Source organism: Lupinus angustifolius, chromosome LG04 (assembly GCF_001865875.1).
Source record: "Lupinus angustifolius cultivar Tanjil chromosome LG04, LupAngTanjil_v1.0, whole genome shotgun sequence".
Lineage (NCBI taxonomy): Eukaryota > Viridiplantae > Streptophyta > Magnoliopsida > Fabales > Fabaceae > Lupinus > Lupinus angustifolius.
The window spans coordinates 25,712,496-25,734,741 of NC_032012.1; the positions used below are offsets into that span (position 1 = coordinate 25,712,496).

Consider the following 22,246-nt stretch of genomic DNA (forward strand, 5'->3'; position numbering starts at 1 on the left):
AAAGGTAATATAGAAGGCCCAGTCCAAAACTTGGATTCCAAGAACATGGTCATCACTCAAAGAATCCCAGCCAAGCATATTCCTCCATTTCGTTGCTCTGTTATTTTGAAGGATTAACGTTTGTTATTGTTCTGTCTTCTCTTCTATTCTCTCTTATCTTGTATTCATTCATTTTCTATCTTCTCTCTTTGATTCCATTTCCCACACTTCTGCTTCCTGCTCCAATCACCAACTAATCATGGTTCTTCACAGAGACCTCGACCTTCTTCCTTCTCCTTTCATTGACCCTTCAAAAGGTACCCTTTTATTCTCTTCTTCTGTTCACCTCCAATTCTTTCAAAGTTACAATCTTTAAGGTTTTATTCGTGCTCATGGAGCTGGGTTTAGTTTATTTCTTATTCAAAATTGTTTTTTTTCCATGTCTAGATCGAAGTTCTTCATGGGTTGAAATTTATGTGATTTTGTTGAAAATGAACAGGAGATGGTACAAAATCTCATGGAATGTCAATTGAAAAGAAGATTGAGTATCTTGAAGGCTTGGCTGGAAAGGTTATTCTTTTATACCATATACACTTATTGTTTATATTCTATTTCCAATGATACTTGTTTTACCCATGTCAATTCTGTTATGTAAAAACGATTTGTAATTGTGCCTAGTTTTAAGCTCTACTATTGCTAATGTATTTGCCAACTGTGAAACTAGTTAGTAAATTTTGTGTCTGCTATGTAATTTTATGAATACATCAGAGGAACAAATTAATACTATTTTTTTATGTTTGTGGAGTTAAAAACATTCATCACATTTAGGCATTTGGTAATCACAATATGAAACCAATGATATAAACAGGTAAGATAGCGTTAATTAAGTAGCATGGCATTTTATGATCAGCTGTTATTCCTTTTGAAAGTTTAAATGGAAAAAGTCAAACTTTTCAATTGGTTTCTAACTCTAATCACAAATGCTGTCTCTTTGATTATTTATAGTTTCAACTATTTCTTTCAAGTGGTTAAATAATTTTCCTATTTGAGCTTCTTTCTTGAATGAACTCACTTCATCAAAATATTATCAGCGCAATTTGTGCAGTGTTGCAGCTGATTGCTGATATAAATTTTGTAAACTTGCTTACAGGAACTCATACTTTTGCTTGTACTGAGTGATATCAAGTATAAGAGTTTTCTGATTTTATTACCAGGCCATGAGTTAACTTGAGACTAACGTGTTATGTCACCTGTTTCAGGTTACAAACCGAAGGTCTCGCAGGTGGTTAAATGACCGTCTATTGATGGAATTAGTACCGCGATTAAATGCAGAAGAAATCAGAGGCTTGTTTGCTCCACCACCTTGGGGTAATTATCTGAGTCATCTGCTGAGTGGTGTAGCATTTCTATGGCTGCCTTTGTTGTTTTTATTGTTGTGTTATTGTTGTTTCTCTTTATCTCTCTTTGGGTGTTAGGCTATGAAAAAATTTCATTTTTGGTAACTTGAGCGTACTATAGTTACTGACTTCTCGATGTCAATTATTATTGTTTCGTAGTTATCTGATCTTCTTTTTTTGTGTGTTTGCTCATCTTTCCTTTTTATTTCATCCTAGTAATGAATTAATGATTGGGTTCATTTTACAGGTGACGAAGTTCCACCTTCAACATTTTCCATGGCTAATGTGGAAGACTGGGATAGATTTAGGAATATAGACATGGATAAAGAGGTTATATTTGCTTCTCTTATCTAGCCACTATCTTTGACATGGAATGTAGACACTATATTTGAAAATTTTGACTGTTTAAGGGGGCAATTTAGTGCACCTACAATTGGATTCAAGATGCAGTGGTGGTATACTACTACTTATGGCCTTTTTATTTGTCGGCACTCGGCAACCATCAGTTATCACCTCAAAGTGTTCAACTTTTCTTTAATAGTTCTGTTACTCCTTCTGTAAGATGGGTTTGGGTGTCATTTAAGTTGTTACAGAATCATGGTATTTGTGAGATGTGTATACATTGTAGTTTCCTTTGGGGTATTCTTTTCATTTGAACCTGAGTGCATGCGCGAAGTTTGAGAATAGTTTAGAACAAAGTGAAAGTATAATCTCTGTGCTAATTGCTGACCGAGCTGCTTGGTTGGCATGCGAATTTGCAATTTTATTATGTCTTCATGTGATGTACTGGTAACTGAAAAACATCTCATTAAAGGTGTTTGTCTGTTTTTGTAGGTTAATTTAATTCATGACTTAGAAAACTCTTTAGAAAAGAGGAAAGATCGCATTGATGCTGACAAGATGGCAGTATTGAATGGCTGGCACAGAGTTGATTGTCGGACAAGAGATGCACTGCGCCGGACCGCTTTATCTGAACTCATACAACGTTATGAGGTATAAATCTGTTTAGTGGCCTTGTATCCCCCAAATCACCAATGTTCACACAAGAGGGGCAAACTTTTAGTGCTTCTATGCTTTCTTTCCATTTGTTATTGATAAATATGTTTCTTGCCATTTACCTGAACCATTTTTTGCCCTTTTAGGAATGTATACGGGCCTTCATAACAGAGAGCTCTGACGGAGATGTTCTTGAACTGCAAATTCAGGATCCTTTCCATAGATTGTTACTGCATGGTGTTTGTGAGGTAATATCAGATATGCTGCTTCCTTTGTTAATGGTGAAAACTTGATGCTCCAATCTCTTTGTTAATATCAAGAAAATGCAGTGCAATTTACGGAAACATTTTATGAAAAATAGAAGACATTTTGTTCCGGAAAATGCAGTGCAAAATGCAGTGCAAAATGATTTACTTCCTATGTTACTCAAAAACATGAAAAGTTGTTTTTAGTACACCAAACATCAGAAGATATTTTATCAAACAAAAAGGTGGTTGTGTTTGAGGAAGTGCACTTTTTTATTAAGATGGTAATAATCCAAACAATTGTAACTCTTGTAAAGTTGTAATTTTGTGGGAATATTTGTTGTGTGAACAGTTCTACAACCTGGTATCAGATACAGTATCAGGTTGCAATGGTGAAGAGTCTTCAAAGATGACAAAGGTGAAGAAGAAGAAGAACAAAAGTGGTTCTCCTAACCTCCCAAATATCACTCTCTCCCATTTCTTGAAAATGTCTAAGGAAGGCACTTGGTAGTTTGCTTCAATTGTTGTCCATATAATAAATAATATGCAAATTGCATTGTACAATAATATTTACTATTTATTCCAGAATATCTCTGTAAATTAATTGTATTCTATTGATGCTTATAAAAAAAATTGTATTCTATTGGTTGATGTCTGAAATTTTTAATACCATGTCTGAAAAATTTTCATTTTGATTTTGAAGTGACTTTCAATTAACTTATTTTATATTCAAAATAATCTACAACTACAATGTTGAAGAGAGTTTTTATGAAGTGTTATATTTCATTAGAATATTTGTAAGCATATCACTTTCTTAAATTTCATTTTCTCATATTTTCTCCTCCTTTCTCTTCTTCCTTATTAATTCATCATCATTGCTTCTTTCCCTCCAAAATTTTATCATTCCTGAACTCAATATGATAAATCTCCTATTTAAAATATAATCTAAAGTTTATCAAATATTCAATAAATTCACCATTTACATTGTAACCTTGACCCTAACAAATATGGATGATGCTATAAGGAGAATTGAAGATTTGCATTTAGTTTTTAGAGAAAAAGATATATACACCGAACATTGATTTTTTATATTGTCACTGCATCATCCAATATTGATTTTTAGTTATCATTGACTTTTACATACATAAAAATAAAGTATTGCAAATGAATGGTGGATGATACACTATGATTATGTATAAATCTTTACACGCACACATTTTACACTGAAAAACCTAACCTTAAAGTTACATTTTCATTCTTTATGATAGAATGATTAAATTGATATTTTTTAATGGATGAATCAAATTTAAACCTTTTGAAAAAAAACAAATAGACAATAAACAAATAAACAATATAAAAAATCAAAATAAGATAAATTAAAAACTTTAGATATGTCTAAAATCTATTATACATCTTTTATAAAACAGATTAATGGCCGTGGAATTGGTAAAATTACAAAACATTGAAGATTTTAACGTCATTAATCATTTGGGCTATAGCTTCGTTCATCGGAATTGTACTTCCTTTTGAACACTAACATAAATTTGCTCAAAACTAAGCTTTTATCATCTATTTTCTGCAGCAATTCAAACAAAAACGTGCAGAACCATGTAAGTATCTTTTTGCTAGGGTTTATTTTCTTTTCATTGTTTGAAAGTAGGTTGTTTAATTTCTCCACAAAAAAACAAACTTTGATGGGTTTCTTTTTGTTATCCGCTTTGATTTGAATGTGCTTTTGTTCATTGCTTTCGATATCTGGGTAATTAGATGTTGCGTTTTATTGTTCCCAATGCTTTTTTTTGGTAATTTGTTCCCAATGCTTAATAGACGCAATTTGTTTTTATTTGGGATTTGAGCTCTTGTTTAAAGCAGACATTTTGCAGCAACAACAACCCAACCCTAACGGTGGTGTTGGCTACATAAATCGAACTACGTCATGATACTCTATGAACATAATTTGAGCCCAATTTGTTTAATATCCTTCCCACGGGAGTTAGAATAGTCAATATTTTGCGTTTGCATTGCAGCCGGAGGAGAATGAAGGTATCAAAGGATCCCTTTGAAGCAGCATTCGACGAGCAAGACGATTCACCACCGGAATCCCCAGCTAAGGATTCTGAGGCACAAAACCCTGACTCTGTTGCTGCTGAAGTCATTCTTGTTGACCTTGAAGATGACTTCTCTGGTGGTAATGGGAAAAAGGCTGCAACCCAATTTACTCCAGCTAGTGCTGCTGGGACAAGCAGTGGACCCGTCATCACTGCCACCAAGAATAAAGATGATGATGAGGAGGAGGAAGAGGAGGAGAATATGGAGGTTGAGCTTGGCAAGTTCCCTCCTGGCGGTGACCCCGATAAAATGACCAAGATGCAGTAAGTAGAGGCAACACTTTTGTTAATATAACAAGCTTCTTTATCCGAAGAAAAATTGATAAGATTTGATATGTTAGTAGAATCTGTAAAAAGTTCTTAGAGTGGGAGTTCTTGTTATTATTTATTAAAGGGCATGTGTGAGTAAAAAAGTTAATTAAGAGCTAATTCAATAAGTTTTTTAAATAAGCTAAAAAGAGCTTACTTTCATAAGCTTCTCCGTAAGTTTATTGCCAAAGGAGTTTGTAGGAAGGTCATAAACTATTATTATAAGTTACTTTCATAAAATCTTTTTATTGCCAAAAAGAGTTTGTAGGAAGGTTATAAACTACCATTATAAGTTATTTTCATAAAATCTTCCTGTAAGCTCAAATGAGCTCTTCCAAGTTCCAAACACCCCCTTTATACTTGTGTGACAGGTCAGGAAGCACAGAAACAGTAAGGGCTAGGTATCTGTTCTAGTTGATATATGAACTCCACTAGCTGAATGTTATTAGCCCACCATTGTCTGCATTAACTTGATCTCTAGATTATCTGTAGTTGTAGCTCAGACATTGTTTTCTGAATGACTAACAGAAAATAGTTGGAGTTAAGCTCTTGAATGTCAATAATACTATAATAGTCATGGAAAGGACTTACCTTGGTCAGTAGTGTCTGCTATCAAATGGTGAATGCTTGTTTTCATTATGCACAACGTTTTTTGTTAGATGGAGAGGTAAAATAAACTTTGGTATGAGAAAAAAGGGTCCCTAAGAGAAGCTTATTCCTCATGTCACATTGACAATTGCTTATAAGTGATAGTGGAGCAAGGGGGCCCCTTATGTTTTTTTACTTATCATTTTTTCGATTTGATGGTTAAGGAATAACAGGACTTTGCTATACTATTACCTATGGAGGTACATTAGGTGCACTTTTTTGGGGAATTTGATTACAGCAGAAAGCCTGCATCTTTGAGGATACTTTCATCCTTTAAACTTGTTATGGGATATGATTATATTTGTGGCTTCTCTTTGGCGTTCTGTTAATATGGTTGTAACCTAAAATCTTTCTTTCATTGCTTTTAGTTTTTTCCTTTTACTTCCATACAAAGTCTTTACCTAAAGTCTTTCTTTCATTGTAACCTAAAGTCTTTCTTTCATTGCCTATAAGCATTTTCCACTTTCCCTTGACAATATTTCATTTGGTTATTCAGGGCTATATTGTCACAGTTCACGGAAGAACAGATGAGCAGATATGAGTCATTTCGAAGGGCTGGATTTCAGAAGGCTAACATGAAAAGGGTATGCTTTTTTAATTTATGCTTTTATCCCCTAAGAGGTTCTGATAGTAATTTTTATATTATGGGAGGTTGCTATTTAAAATTATTATTTTTCCCATTTCTCTTTTTAAATACTGAGCAAGAATTGATCCAACTTACTGTATTGACAACGAAGGCCTCTTTGTTTTAATTGTGTTGCATGTAAATGAGCATTGAGCTGCTGTGACGCCGGATATAAAACAAACATAGCATAAGATGATTTGATCTTTAATTTAAGCCTTTGTTTTCTTGATCCAATTACATCCCGTGTCACAAGCTGAGCTTCAGAATTCTGCTTTATTTCTCCCAAACTAATTGCGGGAAACTAATTCCAATGTGAAGACTTACAAATGATTAAACTATATCATTACGACCATAGAGGCATAGGCATTGTCAAACGTGAAGACTTTGTACTATTCGGATTGGTTATAACAGTTATAATTGATCTTGTCCAATGCTTAGCCGTTGTCAACTTATTTTCATTTTCTCCTTGGTTATTCTTCAAGACTAGTCTCTGCTAGTGTCACCTTGGTTTTATCTTTTATGCATTATTGCTGCCTCTGAACTCATGTGCTTTTACACTAGTTCACACATTGCTATTTTTTCACTGGAATTTGCACTGCTAGTGTATAATTGTAAATTATAGTAAGGCAAAATTGCTCACTACTTGCCTCTCCTCTTGATGGTACTAAAGCAGTTATTAGCAGGCATCACTGGGACCCAGAAGATTTCAGTGCCAATGACAATTGTAGTATCAGGGATTGCAAAGTTGTTTGTTGGTGAAATTGTTGAAACAGGTATGGCTAGTTTTCCTTAACAAGATTGAGACGCTTCCTTCTAAAATAACAAGAAAAATGCAAATAAAATAATGTAATGAATATTTCTATGGATATAGTGTTTTAAACTTTTAATGGCACAAGTATTTTTTTTTGGGTGCAGCTAGAATAGTTATGAAAGAAAGGAAGGAATCTGGTCCGATCCGGCCATGTCATTTGAGAGAGGCATATCGACGTCTCAAGCTTGAAGGAAAAGTCTTTAAGAGATCTGGAGGCTCCAGGCTCTTCCGGTGAATGAAACAAATATGAATTGTTGTGGATAATATCACTCATTTGCATTAGTGGCTAGTAGGTAGATGTTTTTTTTATAGGTGTTATTAATACTATACCGGTTTGATAAATGGTCATAGTATTAATATAATGGTACGATGATTCAGCCGTTGTTTTACTAGTTAAACTGCATAAGTTATATATTATAATAACTATAAATATTATTATTTGTGACATATAACTCAGTTATTGCAATGATAATAGTTATTGACAATGTTACAAAATAATACAAGGTTAAGGTTTGAATCCTTGGTGTGAATATTTGAAATCGGTTTTGACTGTATGATCATTTCTGATTAGTATTTTCCAGTGTAATTTCATGTTTGATATAGTTGTCATACCGTCCAGTTCAACCAGGTGTAGTATTGATAACTGTGGTTTGTGTACTTGCTACTTCTTATTACTGTAGTCCAATGTCCATTTAATTAATTAAATGTGTAAGTTAAACAATGTATGGGGGTAAGTTGTGATAATTTCCCCATTCCTACAGATTTGAAATGTGTGATGCACATCGTAAACACCTAATTTTGACCGGGGTAGAGGTAGCGACACACACTAATAGACACATTGTTTTTCAACTTTTTCCACATTGAGAAGAAGATAACCGGGCAACTAAGCCAAACTAGTAAACGCCTATGGTGTACCTTCATTGTCTTCCTGATTCCCAATTAGTCAAAGTGAATATTTTCAAGTTGTTCAGTTTGTCACTTTTCATGTTCTCAAATAATCTTATCCACTCATATTTCATTTTATTATAAGTGTGAAGTGTAAATTTTTAGTTGTAGGCCCACCTAAGATTTCAAGATTTAGAAAAGCTGGATTTGAATTGACAATATAGTCATGTCTGAACATTAGTTAAGAGACTTCATTCATACTCCACACTACAAGTTTTCCATCCCAATTTTTGTAACAAGATCCCTTTTTAAAAAATTGTCATAGATGACCTTATCAACATGCACAATCACACAGATATTTTTACATACATAAAAGAAGCAGAAGCTATCACCAATTGAACCTAATTATATGACAAAGGTACGTGTCCTTAAACACGTATTGAAGAAAAAAAACAAACACATCACGTGCACGTAGATGTTTTTGGAAGATTTTAGGTTTAGTTAGGATTAGAAACTTATAACGTATATCAGGCCCAATATCGCAGTGGTCCATGACATAAGCACAAGGTCCAATCATTACAAGCAGAACCCAATTTGGTTACTACTAGCTTAATCAATAATATATGTAAATTCATCTTCCTCATACATTTTGTGCAGGTTGACTATCTGAAGTTTGGTACAGATATCTTCTTATAAACCTCTGGAATGACAAAGAAAGGTGTAAAATACTGGGTGGTATGTATGCATATGCTTTCTTGTACTGTATTTTTTTAACTACTAAGGAATTAATCTATTTGGGATATTTCGTTGTCCCTCCCGACATAGCTTATAGGAATCGAACTATTCACATTTTAGTCTTCCTGGGATTTAGCGGGACCTTACACAATTAGACCAATACATTGTTAGTCTTTGTTGTACTATATTCTTTTTTAAATATTAAGGGTATCATGTCATGTTTGGCTGCCCCTCTCAACAAATATGATTCACAAGAATCGACCTTTTAGTCATCCTGGTATCTAGTGGATCTTCATCAACACCTTGTTGGTCTTTGTTGTACTGTATATTATTGTATATTATAATTTATACGTGTGGTGAATGAGAGTTGGTGAAACAGGTGGACGCGTTCACTGATTCAGCATTCAAAGGGAATCCAGCAGCAGTGTGTTTGTTAGAAGAAGAAGAAGATAGTAACAATGATAAATGGATGCAATCTATAGCTGCTGAATTCAATATCTCTGAAACCTGTTACTTAACTCCTATTCCCAATGGAACCTCTATTCCTCGTTTTCACCTTAGATGGTTTACTCCTGTTACTGAGGTTAATCTTTGTGGCCATGCCACCTTAGCTGCTTCACACACTCTATTTTCATCTGGTTTAGTTGATTCCGATATTATTGAGTTTGTCACACTTTCTGGTGTATTAACTGCCAAAAAAGTCACACCTGCTATTGCCTCAAACTTGCACCATGGTGAAACTCAGGATGGATGTTACATTAAATTGGATTTTCCTGTTGACCCTATTACAGATTTCAATATTGCTGACACTTCACAAATTTGTGATGCATTGGGCGGTGCTTCCATAATTGATATAAAGAGGACACAAATTGGAGGTGACTTACTGGTAATGTTCACTCTTCCATTCTTATTAAGAGTAAATGCCCATGTCAGTCCCTAACGTTTTTCGATTACCAGTTTGATCCCTCAAAATGATACCTAAATTTTTTAAATCTGGGTTAAATTAGTCATTTTAGTATCAAATTAGTCCCTATCAGTAAGGTCGAAAAACATTAGGACTGAAATAAGTGTTTACTCTTCTTATTATTTTCATGCGGAACAATATTTCATCATTTTTATTACCAGCAAAATGGTAAGTTTGTGTTATGAGCAATCTGTGCACACAAAACATTATGAAGCTTATCATTTCTCTCCTAGGTTGTGGTCACATCTGGATCAACTGTCACAGAGTTACAGCCACAACTTGATGCAATAGTTAAATGTCCTGGAAGGGGAATAATTGTTTCAGCAATTGCTCCTCCAGAGTCAGGATTTGACTTTTACAGTCGATTCTTCTGCCCCAAAGGTGGAATCAATGAGGTAAGTAGCTGATATATTATGACTATAATGATCTTCCAATTTGATGTTAAAGGTTTCCTTAGTTATACAATAAATGAAGAGTAGACTAAAGGTACTATAAAGATAAAGTTCAGAAATTGTTTTTTACTCTACTGATTCAATTTTTGAACTTTATAATCTCTTACAAAACTAGTTCTCTTTTTTCCTGTTGTTTTACCTTGCAGACTAGTAGATCTAAGTTCTAGGCTAGTAATATAGAACAAGCACTTCACCAGTTTAAGTTAAGATATAACTTTAAATGAAATCAAAGCACGTAGTATTTTTAGTAGTACCTATTTTTACATGGCCCCAAAATGTTGTATCATTTAGTAGAATGTGAGTGATACTACAGAAAGCAAGTGCAATCTTCCTCTAAACTTCAATATGTCAAAATAAAATTAGTGGGATAATATTAAATAACTTCAATTTCCTTTCAGGATCCTGTTACTGGGAGTGCACATTGTGCCTTAGCACTCTACTGGAGCAAAAAGTTGGGGAAGTCTGATTTCAATGCTTATCAGGTATTCTCCTTTTGCTCAACGTGTTTATCTTTGTCATCGTCATGCTAACTCGGTAACTTACATTCGAGCAGGCATCACCAAGAGGGGGAGTTCTCAAAGTTCATCTTGATGAGCAGAACCAAAGAGTGCTTTTGCGTGGGAAGGCTGTTACAGTGATGGAAGGGTGTCTTCTGGTCTAATCCTGTTCCTATAGCATTGCATATGCAGAATATGTAGTTGCATCTATATTTGTTTGGGATTGTGAGTGTAGTAGTGAACCATTATGATGCTTTATCACAAGAAATCCTTCTCTTGGCATCATGTATTTTATATACACTAAACTTATGTGCAGTTTCACTTGAATAAATTGGGCTGGTAATAGCTTTTGTTACCAGATCCCTTCCAAAATAATCTGTGATTCATGACACAATTATTCAATCATTTGCTTTGGGAGAAAGCTCAAAAATATTAGTGCAATAAGAATTTACCTTTGAGAAAGAAAAAAAATGTATTAATCGACTGTTTGTGCATTATCAACTATTCATGTCTTATCATGACCGATTCTTCAAAAGTAATATAAATGAATAGTGAATAGTATATTGATTGTTATAAGTTTTTATATTGATGGTGTGTAGATATTCTCAAATTGATGAACAACATTCATACAATCTTACTCACTTTCTGGTTAGAAGATAGGCCCATGACATAGTAAATTTATTTTTTTAATTTAAAAAATAGCAAGCCATAATTAAGAGGAATTATTTGTGTATCAGAGAATTTAAGCATCATCATAAATGAATGATTTTTATTATTCGTAATTTTTAATTACATTCTTGTTCATTTCATAATATTCTTTGCTTATGATCCTTATAACATCTTCGTGATCTGATTGACCAATTTATGAAAACATATACTAACACATCTTCAAAATCATGCATTTCGATTTTCTTTAGTATTAAAAAAATATGGGTAAGAAATTAACTACTTTCGAAATGAGTGTCTGTCTCTTTTATTAAGTATTGCTCCAAAAAATTAATATTTACCTTTTAGTAAAGTTGGAGATACAATGAAATCTTACACTAATGAACAAAAGTAACAATATTTTAACCAACAAGACTTAGACTTTACTGAATCCTCAAAGTTGAGAGATTAATTCTTGTGAGCAAAACTTGTTGGGAGGGGCAACCATGATCTCCGAAAGGGATTAGCTCCTTACCCAAAAAAATGAATCATTTTTATTATTCATACATGTTAATTATATTTTTTATCATTTTATAATATTCTTACATATGACCCTTATAACATCTTTGTGATATGGTTGACCTATATTTTTTATACTACCAAAGACATTCCTCACTTTTTTAGCTAAATAACTAATCCATTTCAGGATTCATCATGACTACATTTTTCAATAAGTGTTTTTCCCAGGAATCAAACCCCGACCTTGTGGACTCAATAAGGCCCCACCACTAAACTAATATCTTATTGATGATCGACCAATCTATGAAAACATATACTAACACCTAAGCAAAATCATACCCCTCAAATTTCAATTTCTAATTTAATGGTAAGGAATAATTTTCAAAATGTGTGACTGTCTCTTTTAATAAGTATTATTCTCAACAATCAAAAATTTAAACACATTCAATATATTGTCTACCATTCATTTAGATTACTTTATTTTATAACAAATAATAATTACATAAAAATGATTGATGATATAATGACAATGTCAATCTATATACTTTTTTCTAACCATTAATCAAATTTGCATATGATTTATTAGAATTAAAACAGCTCCAAAATAAAATAATTCATCAAAAACAGAACAAATATTTTAATCAATGTTCCAAAAGTAACAATGTCCCAAAAGCAACAATATTTTAATGAATGTTCCAAAAATAACAATGTTCCAAAAGCAACAATATGTTAACCAACACAAAACCTGATATAATGGTTTAAGGCCTGTTGAATATTCAAGATCAAGTATTTGATTATTGGAACAATATTTATTAAGAGTAAACACAAAGATCCCGAAAAGAAATTAATTCTTAGGAAAAGAAAAAAGTACATGATATCTTAGTAGTACAAAATAAAAGTAACAATGTAATATAAATCACTGTCGAAGTTATAAAAAAAACATTGGAGGCGGCTATAGATTGTATAAGAGCGTTGACTAGTTTTAATCTTTAACAGTTGATTGATTATTACAATCATTGTTCTTGTTCCTCAGACAAATAAATCTGTGAACAAGTTCTTGGTTTTTTATGGCAAAGAAACCTGTGAGATATTGGCTGGTAAGTTTGTGTTGTAGTTATTATTATTATTGGTGAATGTGTGAGTTGATAAGTATGCATGGTGCAGGTTGATGCATTCACTGAGTCAGCTTTCAAGGGAAACCCAGCTGCAGTGTGTTTGTTAGAGGAAGATAGTGCATCAAAGGAAGATGAGAAATGGATGCAAGATGTAGCTGCAGAGTTCAATATCTCTCAAACTTGTTACTTAGTTCCTATCACAACTTCTAACTCTATTCCCCGTTTTCATCTTAGATGGTTTACTCCTATTACTCAGGTTAGGTGTGACTTCAATTATATATTGTCTCTATGTTCTCTGTGATTTTTAATTAGAAAACTAATATCATGATTCTGTCTGTTTTGGAACAAGATGATGTTTTTTTCTTCATTTATCCTTTGTTTTGGAAGAATGATTTCATATGGCCCAAATATTTCATTTATTTCATATGAAATCATCCAATGGAATAGGTAATTGTACTATAGTATTGGGTGGATGTTCTGTCCTAGTTCACGGTGGTATGAGATGCTTAGCCAGAGATAGGTGAAATTCCTGCTCTTGGGGTTTGACCTTGATGTGGAAGATTCTTAATAGGAGAACTCCATCATCCCCAACAGTCTTGAATGTTGGTGTAAGGACAAGATGTCATATTTGGGGCTTACCCGGAAATCCGGAATGATTGGGACAAAATAAGCCGTGATTAGTGTGGTTGACAGCTATAGCGTAGTTAATAGCCACCATCAGTGATTATGTTGATGGAATGAAATTATGAGCCATGAAAGGCTTGATAGATGGGGGCGGTCGCTGCTTAAGAGCAGCTAGACCCAGTTGTAATATAGTCTGAGCATGACTTTGTGCCATGGAATAGGCGTAGATAGTAATATTCTTGAGATTTGTTGTATAAACTTATGTACTATAAATTAGTCAAGTGATATGTCATTAAGAACAATAATGTATACAGAGAAATTCTAAGTTAAGATTTTTCTTACAGTTTGCTATTGAATGTGCCTCTTTACCTATTACATTTAAATGGGAAAAAGGATAGATTCACAAAATAGACGAGGTATATATTGGATTTCCAGAACCTAAAAGATTAATGACCTGTCAATACTTTAGTTGTTTAGTGCACATTACGTTTACACAAGAATCTCATCGAAAATCTCAAAGCTACATGAGTTATTAAATGTACTATTTAAGTTTGGCCTTGTATCCTGGTTATTGTGCAAGTTAAGAATAAAACATGATTTATGTAAAACATAATGATCACCCACAAAAGAATTGAGTGAAACTTTTAACATTATCTGGTCTTTATGCAGGTTAATCTGTGTGGCCATGCCACATTAGCTGCTGCACACACTCTATTTTCATTTGGTTTAGTGCAGACCAGTATAATCGAGTTCGTGACGCTATCTGGAGTATTAACTGCCAAAAAAGTTCCAGCGATCAATGTCACTGATGCCTCAAACTTGCCAAATGGTAAAACTCATGACAAATTTTATATTGAATTGGATTTTCCTTCTGATCCTGTTACAGAATTCAACTTTGCTGAGGCTTCACAAATATCTGAGGCATTGAAAGGTGCTTCAGTAATTGATATAAAGCGAACACAAAATGCAGATAACTTATTTGTAATTCCTAAATCTTCTCTCTTCCATTTTTATTATTGTCTAGTGCATATTAATTGCATCTTAATTATTTCCTAGAGGACAAGATATGCTTGTAATACTGCTGTCTGGTGAAGACCATATTTTCATCATTGTTATTTTTTGGATGAACCGTATCTTCTAACCCGATTCGATATTTAAAATGGTCACTATATATTTCATGCTACTTTACTCTTACTGCAAAATAGCAAGTATGTCTTTCAGCAGTTTGCGATCATAAGAAACTATGAAATTGTCATTTGTCATAGGTTGTAGTCGCATCTGGAAACAATGTCATAGAAGTACAGCCACAACATGATGCTATAGTTAAATGTCCTGGAAAGGGGATAATTGTTACAGCTGTTGCTCCTCCGGAGTCTGGATTTGACTTCTATAGTAGATTTTTCGCCCCTAAATCTGGTATCAATGAGGTAAGTGACTGAGATATTTTATGACTATATTTCGCTTCCAATTGCATTGATGATGACTCCTTACTTATTATGTAATAAACGAAGATAAAAAGATGAGAGTTTTATTTTGAAAAAAATATTGATGCAATTTTTCAAGCAGTTCACCCATTTATTTATTAAAAAAACACTTTGAATCATGGCATATAATATTTTTAATACTACATATTTTTATAAGGCCAGGATGTTATAGGAAGCAAATGAAAGTTACCATTAAACTCTAATACACCAAAGTAGAACTGATGACATGATGTTAAATAACTTGTATTCCCTTCTCAGGATCCTGCTTGTGGGACTGCACATTGTGCCTTAGCGTCTTACTGGAGCAAGAAGCTTGGGAAGTGTGATTTCAATGCTTATCAGGTATTCTCCTTTCGCTCATAGGGTTTATCTTCGTCATTGTCACACTAACCCTATATATTACTCTCATGCAGGCATCACCCCGAGGGGGAGTTCTCAATATTCATCTTGATGAGCAGAATCAAAGAGTGCTTTTGCGTGGGAAGGCTGTGACTGTGATGGAAGGATTTCTTCTGGTCTAATTCTATTCGGAGCATTGCAGAATATGTAGTTGCACCAATTATGTATTAGATAAGAGGAGTAGACCTTCTTTGATTGTAATTGAAGTATTGAAATGTTATGACTCGTGATGCTTTAGCACAAATAAATCTTCTTTAGCATTCTGTATATCATCATATGCAGAAGCCTGGATATGCAGTATGCTAGTATCATTTGTTAAGTTGAATAAATCGGCCAGGGCATTGCTTTTGTTAGCAGATCCTCTTTACCCCACCACACACAATCATTTGAATGCATCCATGTCAACATTTTATTTTTCGCCACTGCTACCCATATTATATAGTACAGATTGCACATGATGTGAAAATACGTCCAACAAACTAAGCATATTACGTTACTGCAATCCTGTTCTATGCGTATGATACGTTATCATAATCACCCGTGGTCGTGGATTATGCTCCATCAATATTCTATAAGAGCAATATTCTATAGCTTATAGAATAGCTACTACTTATGTTGAGAGCTTGTAGAACATGCAGTCTCCAGCTATATCCTGCCAATCTTGAAATCTCGAACTTCTACGTCATACTTGCTTACTTTAGTGTTACATTCATTGGTACACTTATTACTTGGACTAGGGAAACACTTGCAGGGATAGGAAGGATTGAAATATAAGTCACATTTCTCTTGATAGAAACAGAATTTATTGCAGAGTTACACATTTGTTTTTGCCACTAGTATTCTACTTGACTCCGTTAGTTATTTACACCCTTAAGTCCTATGCTTCACAATCACAAAGTCTATCCTTGAAGGATTTTTCTTTGAGGAAGCAAGGTCCACACCACTTCAGAGGAGTAAAATCAGGAGCTAAATCCATATTAAAAAATCATTGGTCATTTGCTCCTATAGTCCTATTGTAAGAATATGAGTATGATAATTAAACCAAGCTCCTCCATATTTATTGGACCGATTGGAAAAAAATGTGGCCTGCCATCTATAGCAGCCATGTAGCAGAATTTATCCTTGACAAGTTGTAAAAATAAAAGTTCAAAATTTATGCCAATGAGTTCATTATTATATAATATGTTACTGTATATTTCTTGCGTGTGTATAAAAGGCACCCCTTTGTGTGAGAAAATTCTAGTGGTAAGAACATTGTGTTTTTGACATCAATATGGGAACAAAACCTGTGAAGTACTGGCTGGTATCTTTCTTTCTCTCTTTATCAGCTTGTGTATACTTTTGTGTGTGCATGTGTTGTGTTTTATGATTTATGAATAGCTTCACTCTGAGTTGATGAACAGGTGGATGCCTTCACTGACTCACCCTTCAAGGGGAACCCTGCAGCAGTGTGTTTGTTAGAACAAGAGAGGGAAGAAAAATGGATGCAAGCAATAGCAGCCGAGTTCAATATCTCCGAGACGTGCTACTTGACTCGGATTGTTCAATATGAGAGCTCTGATACCTCCCTCAATGAAGCCTCAACGGCTCGGTTCCACCTCAGATGGTTCACTCCCACTACAGAGGTGAATTTTAACTGCCTACCACATAATAAAAAAATCATTTTACTAAATGTTTGACTCATAAGCATGTGATGTATGCAAAAACAATAGCCACAAGTCCACAACAATAACAATGCATGCCCAATGGGAGATTTATTAAAAATAAATTTAGTGCCCTTTGGTTATGTGTAAAGTCACATTCTTGGATCTAAAAGCCATTAACAACAGTATTTTCTTAGATTGAAATAGAGAAGCACCCTTTTTATTTGAAAGTTATTTTTCACACTTACTTTATTATCATAGATCGTCTATTGATTTTAATTTCCAATGCGCAAGTTTTTTCATCAACAATTACGACATAGGTGTAAAATGGTGAGGGAAAAGCAGTGTGAGAATATCACCTTTGTATACCATAATGCTCCCTTGTCAAATACTTGACAGAGTTTTGGTAACTGTTTACATTTTTCTTTGAAAATTTTGTAAACTGGGAGTACTATAGTGCAACACTTAGAACATGACTAAACATTGGGTTGGATGGAAAACAAAATATTGCTTAGGTTAATGATCCAAAAATATAAAATTTGTATTGGAAAAGGATACATTCAATAGTTTGAAAACTCAATCAAAACTGTACTTTCCAAAGCAAATTTTCTATGTTTAGATTTCTTAGCGGATATTGGTTAGCATAGCCCGAATAATTTAATCAAGTCTAGACTGTTACTGAACTTTTCTAATGAGATTAAGTACTTTCACATTTTTTGTATAATTCTATAGGTCAAATTGTGTGGCCATGCCACATTAGCATCAGCCCACATTCTTTTTTCATCCGGTTTGGTGAAATCCAATGCTATTGAATTTCTGACTTTGTCTGGAGTTCTAATTGCTAAAAGGGTCCTAGACATAAATACAGCAGGTTCCTCAAATGATGGATTTTTTGTTGAATTGGATTTTCCTGCTGATACACTTAATGAGTTCAATTGTGATCATATCTTACAAATTTCCGGCGCCTTGAATGGTGCTCCGATTATTGACATAAAGAGGACTACTGTTGGAGATGGAGATGACCTCTTGGTAATTCCTAGTTTATGTTTCTCATTTTTGTTTGGCTTTCTAGCATATTTAGTTGCAGAACAATTAATTTCCTAGAATATAGCATACTCCGGGGTTTGGGCTTCGGACCATAGTTATCAAATTCTTTCAGTAACCCTGTGAGTAATGTATCAGTTTCTCATATTCCAATTCATCATACTTTACAGTGTAAAGACGGTCTTATAATTATACAAATACATTAATTGGGTTATGTCCGCTTGTGTAGTATTTTCTGTTTAAGGATATCATTTTATAGCCTAACCCATTTGATTATTGTGAAACATGTGGAAGTTGAATCATGGAATGGTGAAGCTTATGATGTTTTGTAGGTTGAACTTCCTTCTGGAAAAGAAGTCGCAGAACTACAGCCGGATATTGCTGCAATAGCAAAATGCCCTGGCGGGGGCCTACTTGTTTCTGGTGCTGCTCCTCCAGAATCTGGATTTGATTATTACTGAAGATGCTTCTTTCCAAAATATGGAATCAATGAGGTAATATGTTCATACCAGCTAATTGTGTGAGGTAGTTGGAATATTGAATAATCTGTAACATTTCCACTTATTTTTGTAATGAATCATTGACAAGAGATTCATAACAGGTACGAATTACATTTTAACATTAGTTGCATATGATGCATTCATTAGCAGCTTAATATTGAGTGTATTAATAAGGACTAGCATTTTACATGTGTTAATTGCACAACTATATGTTCTATTTAAAGGCTTAATGTAGATAGGATGGTTTCTTTCAACTTTTCATTCTATTGTAAAGCATTAAGGAAATGTCGAATGGGTGTTGATTCGGTTCAGGATCCGATTACTGGGAGCGCTTAATGTTCCTTGGCACCCTATTGGGCGAAGAAGCTGGGGAAATGCGATCTCGATGCATATGCGGTACACTCTCTTCTTTACTCATTCTGATATATTGTTTGTAATTAACATACTAACTTCATGGCTTACTTTTGAGTAGGCATCACCTAGAGGAGGAGTTGCTCATATTCATGTTGATGAGCATAGCAAAAGGGTAATGATTCATGGAAAGGCTTTTACTATAATGGAAGGATGTGTTCTGATTTGAACTCAGCATAGCATTGCTAAGAATAACAGATCCAAAATATGTTTGTTTTGGAACTGGAATAGGATATTTGAAGTTTGAGCACAAGTTCATGATTATGATTTATATACTAATATTTGCTTTATATTCAGCATTTGATTAGAAGAAACTATTTTGTACCTTTCTCATGAAAAACAGTTGATAGCTTTATGTAGATATGTTAAACTTTAGTATGTCTTTTTAGAAAACAATTACAAAAACTTTATTATGTCTAAGTATATTTCATATTCATTTGCTGACAAATCACAACTTTTATTTAATTTGGTTACAAGAGTACTCTAAATATTCTCTTGTAGGATATATATTAGGATACCAAAGATTTTTAGATTCTAAACGTTTTGTAGTCTTTAATTTCATGAATCCTTTACATAAATTAGTAATAATGATATCTAAGTTGAGGAAAAGAAAATGTGTGTTGATTTTGTGTATTAGTTTTAACATTATTACGGTATTATCTGCCATCATTTAATAATTATTAACAAATAAATGAAGATATATGGAATATTGATAATGTAAAAAAAAATGCTTTCACTATTCTTTATAAAAAAGAATTAATAGCAAATATCAAATTTACACATGTTATGTGATATATTCATGGAAATTTTGAAGATTGAGGATGGTCTTGCATCTTCTAGAGTCACTGTTTGTTTGTATAGTTGCTTATTATATAGACCAATAAATGATCTTACATGCTATTATACTTAATGCCAAATAATATTATGTGAATATTCAAATGTTAAGATTTCTGTCCCCCAAGTGAGTGTTAAGCCAAATCTATTCTCTTATGATTAACAATTTAACGCAGATATCTTGCTATCATTTATTTTGATATACTAGAAGATGCATGCATGTATTTATGTCATAATCTCATAAAATCAAAATTTTAACATCAGGTACATAGAGAAATTATTCACCCTCTGCATATATACTAACTTCTTATATATTCTCTCAAATCATCAACCCTCTCATGCATGCACTAAAGTTCTGTGCAAGCAATATACTACAATGAACAACTCCTTTGCTCCTCAGGTACATACTTTATTTCATCACTTATGAATTTCATCTCGTGCATGCACTGACAAAACTTCCTTACATGTTTTTTCTTTCTTTTTTCAATGAATTACACTGTTCCAGACTACTTATGCCTTCAAACTAAAATGCCCCAAGTGTCAAAAGAAGGTTAAGAAATTGCTATCAAGACTGAATGGTATATGACCCCTACTCTAAACTTCTCTAAATATATAAACACTCTAGGTAGTTTAACAATGCAACTTTTTTTAATCATATGTAATTTGTTAGGTGTACACTCCATAAAGGTTGAAGGAGATGCAGGAAGAGTAACAATGAAAAGTTCAGTGGATCTGAATACACTTGCTGCAGCAATTGGAGAAGTGATGGAAGGACAGAAATATTCATGTGATGGCTTGACACCACCACCACCACCACCACCACCAAATGAGCAAGAGAATAAGAACCACATGCCACATGAATCAAATACAGCTACTGGACCAAGTGGGTGCATTCAAGTGGAAAGCATGCCTCATTGTGGTGAACTTGTGCTTAATTATAGTGGACCTTACCATACCCATGATTCCTATCAGTACCAGCAATTTGCAATGCCACCCTATCATGCTTATTACCATCATTATCCTCCACCACCCTACTATGGCTATGGCTATCAGGTTATGCAGCCACACCAGATGCCACCACTAGCTAAGGTTAATAATCATATGGCTGATCTGTCTTGTGACTATTCATCCAAATGCAGAATGATGTGAGCTCTCACAGAATGTTCCAGATTTATTGTTTTAATAATTGTCCAATTTGACATTTTATGTTTTCATTCTACGTTTGGTTTTTTACTATTTAATATTATCAGTATCTTCATTTATATGTTCTTTGAAATTAAGTTGGACTCTTCTTTTCTACCCTATGTTTCATGAAAAACATCCTCTTTAATATTGGATTCTCTCGTATCAAAAATGTAAGAGGTTTAATTTTTCTTAAATATTTATTTTAAAATGAGTAAAAATTTAGATTATTAAAATTTTCTTTTTGCAAGTTTCCTAATCTTTAACTATGCAATGGAAAAATTTACATTTTTATTATAGTTTGACTGCCTTATTATCACTCTAGTATAACTTTTTAAAATATTAAGAAACTAGTATACTTTTTATTAAAATCGTGTATAGGATACACGATTCTTGAGAAACAGTTTTTGCCCTACCAAACTCGTGCACCCCATGCACGAGACCCCTCCCACCTTTTTTTTCTTTTTTTTCTTTGCCTTGGACCGGTGTTTCAGGTCCAGGGTTTTTGAGAATTTTGTTCTGGTTTTTGAGTTGTATGAGTTATATCAAAATTATAGATTATTATTTGTATTATATTTTTTATTTTGTATGATGTAAACTAAGATTATTCATTCAGTTACATGTATCACCTTGAAACCTAAATTGGTGAAGGTTTTTTGGAATTTTAGATGAGTTTTTTGTTGTATGAGTTTTGTATAATTAGGGTTTTGATTTATACTGAGTGATATCATTATATATATCAGACATTTCATTGTAATGGTAATGATAACATTAATAATAGTTGTAGTTATTGAAGTAATATATTTACCTTAAAGAAGTAAGGAATACAAACAAATGACTTAGAAGAAGCAATGAAGACAAAGTAAAAATAAAGAAGTGAGGAAAAATGTTGTAGTGTTTTGATGGGTGTGGGTAGTGGTATTTATATAGGTCAAGATCATTAATTTTAATTTCTTACTAACCTAAATTCCTATTCATTAATTAGTTTTGAATATATTCGAATTTCAATAAAATGTATTATATGACACACTTTGAATGACTAATCCATGTACACTCAGATTCCAATGCAATGACATATTAAATCTTATACCCTTTGAATGACCAATGCATGTCTCTTGTGTCCTAAACTTAATTATACAAAACTCATGCAACAAAAAACTCATCTAAAATTTTTAAAAACCTTCACCAATTTAGG

General features: G+C 33.4%; 4 protein-coding genes and 1 pseudogene across 6 annotated transcripts; all 5 read left to right on the plus strand.

Annotated features, from left to right (window-relative positions):
• On the plus strand, positions 18-11,011 carry LOC109346624 (uncharacterized isomerase BH0283-like). Of its 2 annotated transcripts, XM_019586288.1 has the most exons (7): positions 18-296; positions 479-549; positions 1,239-1,347; positions 1,624-1,706; positions 2,211-2,369; positions 2,519-2,620; positions 2,970-3,132. In XM_019586288.1, exons 1-7 carry the CDS (start codon positions 239-241, stop codon positions 3,126-3,128), a joined length of 741 nt encoding a protein of 246 aa, XP_019441833.1. In that variant the 5' UTR covers positions 18-238; the 3' UTR covers positions 3,129-3,132. The 2 variants fall into 2 exon arrangements, with proteins under 2 accessions (XP_019441833.1, XP_019441832.1); XM_019586287.1 differs by lacking the exons at positions 479-549; positions 1,239-1,347; positions 1,624-1,706; ... (1 more) ...; positions 2,519-2,620; positions 2,970-3,132 and adding exons at positions 8,684-8,738; positions 9,118-9,624; positions 9,936-10,097; positions 10,553-10,636; positions 10,708-11,011 and having other exon boundaries at positions 22-296.
• Positions 4,090-7,657, plus strand: LOC109346626 (transcription initiation factor TFIID subunit 11). Its single transcript, XM_019586289.1, has 5 exons — positions 4,090-4,227; positions 4,645-4,989; positions 6,179-6,266; positions 6,981-7,080; positions 7,223-7,657. Exons 2-5 carry the CDS (start codon positions 4,655-4,657, stop codon positions 7,351-7,353), a joined length of 654 nt encoding a protein of 217 aa, XP_019441834.1. The 5' UTR covers positions 4,090-4,227; positions 4,645-4,654; the 3' UTR covers positions 7,354-7,657.
• LOC109346622 (uncharacterized isomerase BH0283-like) lies at positions 12,772-15,793 on the plus strand. Of its 2 annotated transcripts, XM_019586286.1 has the most exons (7): positions 12,772-12,912; positions 12,980-13,186; positions 14,224-14,535; positions 14,820-14,981; positions 15,297-15,380; positions 15,452-15,570; positions 15,616-15,793. In XM_019586286.1, exons 1-6 carry the CDS (start codon positions 12,883-12,885, stop codon positions 15,557-15,559), a joined length of 903 nt encoding a protein of 300 aa, XP_019441831.1. In that variant the 5' UTR covers positions 12,772-12,882; the 3' UTR covers positions 15,560-15,570; positions 15,616-15,793. The 2 variants fall into 2 exon arrangements, with proteins under 2 accessions (XP_019441831.1, XP_019441830.1); XM_019586285.1 differs by having other exon boundaries at positions 15,452-15,793.
• Positions 16,546-19,396, plus strand: LOC109346623 (annotated as a pseudogene).
• Positions 20,336-21,105, plus strand: LOC109346628. Its single transcript, XM_019586291.1, has 2 exons — positions 20,336-20,447; positions 20,540-21,105. Exon 2 carries the CDS (start codon positions 20,584-20,586, stop codon positions 21,016-21,018), a length of 435 nt encoding a protein of 144 aa, XP_019441836.1. The 5' UTR covers positions 20,336-20,447; positions 20,540-20,583; the 3' UTR covers positions 21,019-21,105.